Raw genomic sequence first — 9,605 nt, forward strand, 5'->3', positions numbered from 1 at the left:
ACTGTGGACAATATAAAATACTGGGAAGTTTATCTGTCAGGACCAACCCAGGAACTCTATGACCACAATTCCAAAACACTTTTAACACAAATAAAATCAGATATATATAATTGGAAAAATTTCGATTGCTCATGGAAAGGTCGAGCTAATATTTAAAAAATGATAATTCTACCTAAAACAATTTACTTACTCAGTGCCACACCAATCAGACTACCTAAAACCTGTGTTATAGAGCTAGAACTATAATATCAAAATTCATTTGGAAGAATAAAAGGTCAATAATATCCAGGGAAATAATGAAAAAATGCACAGGAGGTAGACTAGCCATACCAAATCTGAAGCGATACTATAAAGCAGCAGTCATCAAAAATATTTGGTGGTGGATAAGAAATAGAGTGGTTCTAGCAGCTCTCTTTGTGGTGGCAAAGAATTGGAAATCGAGGGAATTCCCATCAACTGGGGAATAGCTGAACAAGTTGTAGTATATGAATGTAATGGAATACTATTGTGCTGTAAGAAATGATGAGCATGGGGCATCTAGATAATGCAGTGGATAAAGCACCAGCCCTGGATTCAAGAGGACCTGAGTTTAAATCCAGCCTCAGACACTTGACACTTACTAGCTGTGTGACCCTGGGCAAGTCACTTAACCCCAATTGCCTCACCAAAAAAAGAAGAAAAAAAAAAGATGAGCAGGCAGATTTCAGAAAAAAACCTGGAAAGTCTTATGTGTGTGTGTTTAGAATTTTATTTTCCAAATTACATGTAAAAACAAATTTTGACATCAATTTTTAAAAACTTTGTTTTCCAACTTTTCTTCCTCCCTCCCTCCCATTTCCACCCCCACCCCAAGAACTCAAGCAATTCAATATAAGTCATATATGAGTAGTCACGGTAAACATCCCCACATTAGCTAGATTGTAAAAAAAAAAAAAAACAAATAAAAGAAAAACTTCAGATTAAGGAATTGTCAAAAAAAAATGTGTTTCAGTCTGTTTTGAAATACCCTCAGGGGGGCACAGACAAGATGGCAGAGGAGAGACATTAAATACACAGAGCTTCTGATACAATTACCCCAATAAAAGAACCCCTGGAGCAGAGATACCATCAGTTCTTTCTCTGTAGATAGATTGCAATTTTCATAAATCCTTCAGAGTTATATTGGATCATTACCTTGCTGAAAATGGTCATGTACTTCCCAGCAGATCATCTTATACTATTGCTGTTATTTTGTATACTGTACATTTCTCTCTGCTTCAGCTCATATAGGCCTTTCCAGGTTTTTCTGAGAGCATCCTGTTCATCATAACTTTTATATTATACCTGAAAAAACCTGGAAAATATTAAGTGGACTGATGTTAAGTGAAGTGAGCATAACCAGGAGATCATTGTACACAGCAACAGCAACATTGTGTGATGATTAACTGTGATAGACTTGGCTCTTCCCAGCAGTGCAATGATCCAAGACAATTCCAAAGAACTCATGATGGAAACGTTCTCCACATCCACAAAAATGAACTCTGGATTCTATATGCAAATTGAACCATACTGTTTCTACTTTTTTTTTCTTTTTTTGAGCTTTTCCCCTTGTGTACTGATTCTTCTTTTGCATCATGACTAATGAAATATGTTTGATGTGATTGTACATATATAAACTATATTGGATGGCTTTCTATCTTGGGAAGGGGGGAGGAAAGAGAGGGAGGAAGAAAAATTTGGAACTAAAAATCTTATGAAAACAAATGTTGAAAACTACCTTTAAATGTTAACTGGAAAATAATAAAATATTTTTATGAAAAAAACAATATTGCTGTTACTCTAAAAAATATTTTATTAGCCTTATTACTATACCTCATCACTACCTTCCAGCCCTTTGATTGAAGTTTGGAGCCATGAACCCTCAAGCCTCCCTTTAAGGGAGGAGTTCAGCTCAGAAAATCTCATTTCTCTTTGGATGCACTACTTTGGGATGTCTCTGACTTTTTCACCATGATCCTACCTCAGATACATTCCTCTACTCCTAGATTTTGAGTTTCCTTTTGTGCCCTGTCTTCCTTGATTAAAATGTAAGGTACTTAAAGTCAGGGGATACCTTCCTTCCTTCCTCCCTCCCTCCCTTTCTTCTTTCTCTTTTTCTTTTTTCTTCCTTCCTTCCTTCCTTCCTTCCTTCCTTCCTTCCTTCCTTCCTTCCTTCCTTCCTTCCTTCCTTCCTTCCTTCCTTCCTTCCTTCCTTCCTTCCTTCCTTCCTTCCTTCCTTTCTTTCTTTCTTTCTTTCTTTCTTTCTTTCTTTCTTTCTTTCTTTCTTTCTTTCTTTCGTATTTTTATCCCCAGCATTTGTCACAGTGCCTGGAATAGGGTTGTTTGTCCTTCATTCTTGAAGAGGACCTATGACATAAGGAAGGTGATGGCTTGAGTTGCAAGTGAATTGGATGTAAGTGAGGCTAGGCTGTGCAAAGTCAACAGAGCCATCTGGGTCTAGTGGCAAGATATAGATCAGGATGACCAGAGCAGACTTCAGAATTAGGAGACTTTGGACTTTTTAAGCTAAGGTATTTCCCAGGTCTCAGTTTGTTTAAGGCAGACCCCATTAAGTGATTAAGGTTAGGGAAAAATGAGTCAAAAGACAAGCCTCTTTTACTTACTAAAAATAATTAATCTGGTAGGGGGAGACCCTCATGGTTTCTGGGCAGAATAGAAACAATTGCTATTTATACTCACTCCTACCCATCAAAACCCAAACAATGACAAAATTGGCTTGGACTGGGACTTATTATTAACCAATCAGTGAGAGCCAGAGTGATTTGGGTTTAAGGCACATTCAAGTAGCTCCATATGAATCCCAATGGAATCTGAAAGCCTGGTTTTCCTATTTCAAGAAATCCACTTTCCTTAGGGCAAAGCACCCACATGTAAATGCATAATTCCCCATGTGTAGAGAGGATGGATGGAAGGAATGAAGGAAGGAAGGAAAGAGGGAAGGAAGGAAGGAAGAAAGGAAGGAAAGAAGGAAGGAAGGGAGGAAGGAAGGAAGGAGAAAAGAATTGCCTACCTACAACTGACCAGTTGGGCCCTCAGTAGAGCAGCTACTACTACTCATAGATTGTTCTTTGTTTTTTTCATTCTTCAAGGGGACCAATAACATCTGTTTTGCCAGAATTTTTTTTTAAGTGAGGCAATTGGGGTTAAGTGACTTGCCCAGGGTCACACAGCTAGTAAGTGTTAAGTGTCTGAGTCCTGATTTGAAATCAGGTCCTCCTGACTCCAGGGCCGGTGCTCTATCCACTGCACCACCTAGCTGCCCCGGACCAATAACATCTGGAAGGTGATGTCTTCAAAATCACCAGCCTCTGGGCAAAAGGTGCATTGGCCTCATTCGAGTCTCAGGCCAAGAGAGATAGTGAGAACAAAAGCCTCCTGCGGGTCTGAAGGAGAGGCAGCCCTTGCACGCTGTTTCAAGCTAATTGGCTAGCATCATTCAAATCTATTGGTTCACTGGACTTGAGGTTGGCACATGAGCAGCACATGTTGAGGTCAGAGTTCAGAGGACAGACCCTCTGAGGGGAAAGGTTTTCAGGTAGGTGTGGTTGTAACCTCTATTGTCTCTATTCACAATCCAAGGTCCAACTTGACTGAGTCTGGGCGGGTCTTAAAAAGTCAGGCAAGGCTCTAGAGTTCGGCCCTCAAGTTGGTGGGGGGGGGCCTCTGGGAGCCCCCAAACCCCATTATTTTCTCATACAAGATAAAGATCAAGATGACTGCTAGAACACAGTAGGCATTTAGTAAATGTTTCTTGACTATTGAGATGTGATAATGGCAGTTTCCAGTAATGAAAGATCCCCTTATGGCAAGGAGACCCCCAAAATGTTTTGTATTCACCCATATGATTCCATTTGCTCCACATTTTTATTAAATCACTTAAATGCTCTTAGGTTTATTGATTTTTTTTTTTGTTATGAGCCACTTGAAGACATAGTCTTACCTATTAACTAGAGGCATTGTCATGGATAATATTATTAATAATAACAGACTTGCAAGTTTACAAGTGCAATGATGATCTGCAAATATTTTGGCAGGATAGGTGAAGTGATTCAGTCTTCAGTGGGTCCCCATACTGCATGGAATTTGAACATAAGCACTCTTTGTAGATCAAATGTAATCACTTTTTTTTTTTTGGTGAAGCAATTGGGGTTAAGTGACTTGCCCAGGGTCACACAGCTAGTAAGTGTTAAGTGTCTGAGGCCAGATTTGAACCCAGGTCCTCCTGAATCCAGGGCCAGTGCTCTATCCACTGAGCCAGCTAGCTGCCCCATAATCATTCATTTTGGCTATGTAAAGTGTTTTAAATGACAATATTTCTTATGACAAGATGTACGCTGTAAGACAATTATTCTAAATTTTCACTAATAAATCAATATACTTCACATGGTTCCACAAATTTTGTAATATATTTTAATGAAATTGCTTATATAAACAGAGTTTTGCTTATGAAATTGATTATATAAATATACATATGTATGCATCATATAATCATTCAGCCATTCATGAATTCATTCATTCATTCATCCATCCATTCATTCATTTGCTTATTTTCTTGTCCAGGGCCTTGCATAACCTAAGTATAGCCTTGTGAGTATACACAGAATGCTCAAAAAATTGTTCACGTGCTAAGGCAAATAGAAGCCTTATAGGGATTTTTAAAAAGTGGAAATTGTGTGTATATTTATTTTTTATCAGTACATCATGCCATAGATTTAAGATTGCAATTGGGTTGGTCATTCACTTTTTACTCCCTTCTTTTCATCTCCATTTTCCATTTCAACATTCTCTTTTTTCATGATGAAATTCACAAATCAAGAGAGGATAGGGTTGAGAAGAGGCATGGAATCAGTGAGATGAACTGGTTTCACATTCTGGCTCTGCTAACTTGCTTTGTGTATGACAACAAAGGAATCTCTTTTACTATTCTAACTTTCAACTTCTTTCTCCCACATAAAAAGAGGAGATTGGATGAGATGATGCTATATTCAGCTTTAAACTTCCTATCCCAAAGTTTTCTCATCCTAGTATCCTGAAATCATTTAATTTAGGCTTTGATTCTGTAATGGAGTACTATCTAATGGTAGATCCCTGTGGAGAATGCTCTACCTCCTGAAAAATAATGTGTGGAGGCTTGGGGAGGCTGTTACTGGAAATACCTGATGATGTGGGGTGAAGAGACTTCCAATTTACTTTAAAGCATGCATAGTTAATCAATCATTATTTTCTGTTTGCTTGCTTCATGGTGAAGAACAGGACTGGGGACTAATTGATAAGCCAGAATGTCACATGCATTCAAAAGTCACTGACTGGCCTTAGTAACCCATTGCTTTATTCCATATCTGGATGCATTCAAATAAGGAGTTAAGAATTGCTGTAAGCCTCAAGGTGGGGTAGGAAAATAAGTCTTGGCAGTCTATTGTCCTAAATGGGGTCTACTGAAACCAAGAACATATGGACCTGCTTCTGCTTCTTTCTCAAAAGACCAATAACATTTTTTCTAGAAGAATTCAATTCAACAATTACATGGGTACAGAACTATAGTTTGTGCTATATTCCTTTAAAAATCTTTCTTTGCACTACTATCCTCACAGCCTCCTTTATCTGCTTGTTTCGCAGACTATATATGATGGGGTTCAGGAAAGGAGGTATTATAGAGTAGACCATTGAAAGGACGAAACCTTTGATGGATCCAGAATGTGAAAGTGGTTGTAAGTACACATAAATGCCTGACATTACAAACAGAGAAACCACAAGGATGTGGGGGACACAAGTAGAGAAGGCTTTTCTTTGGTCTTCTTTCACTGGAAACTTGAACACAGTAGAGAATATACGAAAGTAAGATGCAGTGATGAAGGCAAAGCAGCCAACCCCAACCCCCAGAACAGAGGCTCTTATGGATATCTTATTACTAAAAGTATCTGCACAAGAGAGCGTGAGTAAAGAAGGAATGTCACAGAAAAACTGATGGATGACATTGGATTGGCAGAAAGGCAATCGAAATGTGTAACCAGTATGGAAACCTGCATACAGGAGGCCCGTGAGCAAGCATGTTAAGGTCATCTGCATACAGACCCGAGGGTTCATGATCATTTGATAGTGGAGTGGGTGGCATATGGCAACATAGCGATCATGGGCCATGACAGTGAGTAAAGTAATCTCAAAATATGAAAGAAAAATCACTAGAAATACCTGAACTGCACATCCAACAACTGAGATAGCCCTGTTGTTCACTAGGGAGTTAATAGATGCCTTGGGGATGGTGACTGATATGAAGCAGGCGTCTAAAATTGACAGATTCCTAAGGAAGAAGTACATGGGGGTGTGGAGATTCCTGTCAAATGTAGTAACTACAACAATTAGGAGATTTCCCATCAGAGTTGCTAAGTAAATGAGTAAGAAAAGAAAAGCATACATGATCTGCAGCTGTCGGATGTCAGAAAATCCCATGAGGAGGAATTCAGTCAAAATGGTAAAGTTAGCCATTTTCAGAATCTTTCATACAGTGATCTAGAAAATGAAGGATAACTCAATAAGCGACTATGTAGGGCATACTATCTCCAAAGCTCAGAACATCATTTTTATCCTTAGTATATCAACTTTGCATGCCACAAGGCCTCTGACATTCATTGACTATGTGATATTGGACAAGTCAGTTAACCTTTTGTTACTCTAAGAAACTCTGTATGAGTTGAAGACAAAATTTGGACCTATATTAGTAAAGGAAATTTCCTCACCTGGTAACTGCACACACCAATAAAATCACAGGACCAGTGTCTCTCTCTATCCCTATGTCAGATGCTTAAAGAGCAAAGTAATGTTTTCAATGACTTCCCTTTTTCCTATAATGCATTGGGTAGATATGACTTCATTTACCCTTGTGAATAATCCATCCACTGACTCAGATCAGAAGATACATCTGACTTAGGAGACTGTCTTTTATCTTAAAATATTCTTGGGGCAGCTAGGTGGTACAGTGGATAGAGCACTGGCCCTGGATTCAGGAGGAGCTGAGTTCAAATCTGACCTCAGACACTTAACACTTACTAGCTGTGTGACCCTGGGCAAGTCACTTAACCCCAATTGCCTCACCAAAAAAAAAAAATATTCTTATAAGCTGTCTACGTGTAATCTCAAATTATCAGATCTTTCTAAGAACAGATCTCCAAGTGACAAACTTGGTCATCTTGCTCTGCTTTGAATTTACATCCTCTGGGCTGGGAAACATAGCATAGAGGGGCTCAAAAGCATCTCCAGATGTGGTGTTGAATGGACATCTTTGTTTACACTAATCCATACTGGAGAGGAAAGCAGCTGACATACTGTTTCAAAATATCACCAAGGAATGAGATGTTCTAACCTCTTCCAGAAGCTTTTCCTTTGCTAAACCACCTTTAGGACTAATGAGTTCTTTCCTATGTAAATATAAGATATTATTAGTAAGTGTATTTTATATATAAATATGTTATTTATCAGTGCATATATACCTATGTATGCACATGTATGTATGCATATATATATTTATATATGTTTATGTACATATGTAGGTATATGTTTTGATATATAAAAATATATACATATATAGATCCATACACACATATATTTATACAGCTAACACATTGAGTTTATTGGTTCTTATGGTTTCAGTGAAATGGAGAACATTGATTGGGTCATTGACTTGAACATGGTAATCTCCGATCATATTACTTCTCTACCACAAAATGTCCAGTGGCTCCTATTGCTTCCTGAATAAAATTCAAACTACTTTTCTTTATAGTCAAGACCTCAAGTCCTATCAGTGCCACACAAGCAGATTCACCAGAATCAAATGTAAAATCCCCTTTGGTGTTCCAAGCCCTCAACAACCTTTGCCTGCCATATTTTCAGTCTTCTTATACCTTACTTCTCCTCCCACTCCCACTGTACTCTGTAATCTGCTGACACTGGCCTCCTTGCCTCAATACCCTCCATCTACCAACACCTGACATTTTCATTGACCATCCCCCATCCAGGACTCCCTCACTCCTCATCTCTGCCTCCTGGTTTCCTTGGTTTATTTCAAGCCTCAGCTAACATCCCACCATCTGCAAGCAGTATTTCCTAGTTCTTTATAATCTTAGTACCTTCCCTCTGAGACGACACCCTATTTATCCTGTCTATATATTGTTTATATATGGTTGTTTGCATGTTGTCTTTCTCACTAAATTATGAGTTCCTTGAGGGAAGGGAATTTTTTGCATTTTTTAGTATCCCTAATGCTTAGAAAAATGCCTTTCTGGGGGCAGCTAGGTGGTGCAGTGGATAGAGCAGTGGCCTTGGATTCAGGAGGACCTGAGTTCAAATCCAGTCTCAGACACTTGACACTTAACTAGCTGTGTGACCTTGGGCAAATCACTTAACCCTCATTGCTCTGCAAAAAAATGCCTTTCTGGTGCATCATAGGTGCTTAATAAATATATATTGATTAACTGATTGAAGTCTTCTACCATGTTTTCTTAACCACTTCTTTTCAAATGATCATATCATTTTTTGTTTTGTTTTGTGGGGCAATGAGGGTTAAGTGACTTGCCCAGGGTCACACAGCTAGTGTCAAGTGTCTGAGGCTGGATTTGAACTCAGGTCCTCCTGAATCCAGGGCCAGTGCTTTATCCACTATGCCACCTAGCTGCCCCAATCATGTCATTTTTAACAAGCATTTTTCTAAATTAAGTTTTCAACATTCTGGCTGCCTTCTCTAGCTGCGGATAAAGAAGCTATTTTTTCCCTTACCATTAATCTCAACATACTTACCATGAGATTGAGAGGGAAGGAATGCAAGTGAGTGATGGAGAATAAATAATAGTTCCCTTCAATCCAGGGAAAGGAAGAGAAGGAAAGAACACAGATCTATTCATTCTCTTGATACATTCTTTTCCTCTGGCTGGTCTCATCTCATCTGATTTTCACCATATCTTATTGACATATTTTCACCATTTCTATTCTGATCACTTTGATTGTCTTCCATTCATAACCATTAAGCACTCAAGCTATCGCAGACAGCTCCATCATTGGCTATTACAGAATGGTGTCCTTCATGGCCACCACTTCTTTGAAGAAGCTTTTGAAGTTAAAATCCTCAGACCTTGGGGTACTCTGTAAGCAGATACTCTTGTCCACTGAGTTGCAATGATAACACCTCTAGGGGAGAAGAAAGTTGTAGCTGATAGAAGGGCTATATTTTTAAAACAAATCATTTACATAAGGCAAGGTTTATGAGAGTTAGATGGGGAAAGTGATACATGAATGTGATATAAAATCAAAAGGAAAATACTAAGTAAGCTTACAAAAAGACATGAGAGGCCTCAGACACAGGTTTTCCAGGGTAAAATCATGGCCATCAGATGGCCACAATAGAGAAGAAGTTCTCTAAACCAATCATGAAACTACTTCCTAAATCACTATAGTAGGAAGAACCAAAAATCTAATGTTTTGACACTATTGATGCATAGTTTGGGCAAAGGATACATCTGGTTCTGTATCTGAGGTTGTGATTAGCAATGATACACTAAGGCAGAGGTGTCAACAAAAAA

At 38.6% G+C, this 9,605-nt stretch overlaps 1 protein-coding gene across 1 annotated transcript; it reads right to left on the reverse strand.

The window, feature by feature from the left end:
* Positions 1-5,586: 5,586 nt before the first annotated feature.
* LOC122748391 (olfactory receptor 14C36-like) lies at positions 5,587-6,522 on the reverse strand. The gene has a single exon (XM_043994034.1). The coding sequence runs from the start codon at positions 6,520-6,522 to the stop codon at positions 5,587-5,589; it is 936 nt and encodes a 311-aa protein (XP_043849969.1).
* Between the last annotated feature and the right edge of the window lie 3,083 nt (positions 6,523-9,605).

The sequence above is a fragment of the Dromiciops gliroides genome, chromosome 3, assembly GCF_019393635.1.
Source record: "Dromiciops gliroides isolate mDroGli1 chromosome 3, mDroGli1.pri, whole genome shotgun sequence".
In the NCBI taxonomy this organism is placed as follows: Eukaryota; Metazoa; Chordata; class Mammalia; order Microbiotheria; family Microbiotheriidae; genus Dromiciops; species Dromiciops gliroides.

Bases quoted from the DNA above. Each gene is read 5' to 3' on its own strand.
- LOC122748391 (XM_043994034.1), bottom strand. From the start codon at position 6,522: ATGGCTAACTTTACCATTTTGACTGAATTCCTCCTCATGGGATTTTCT.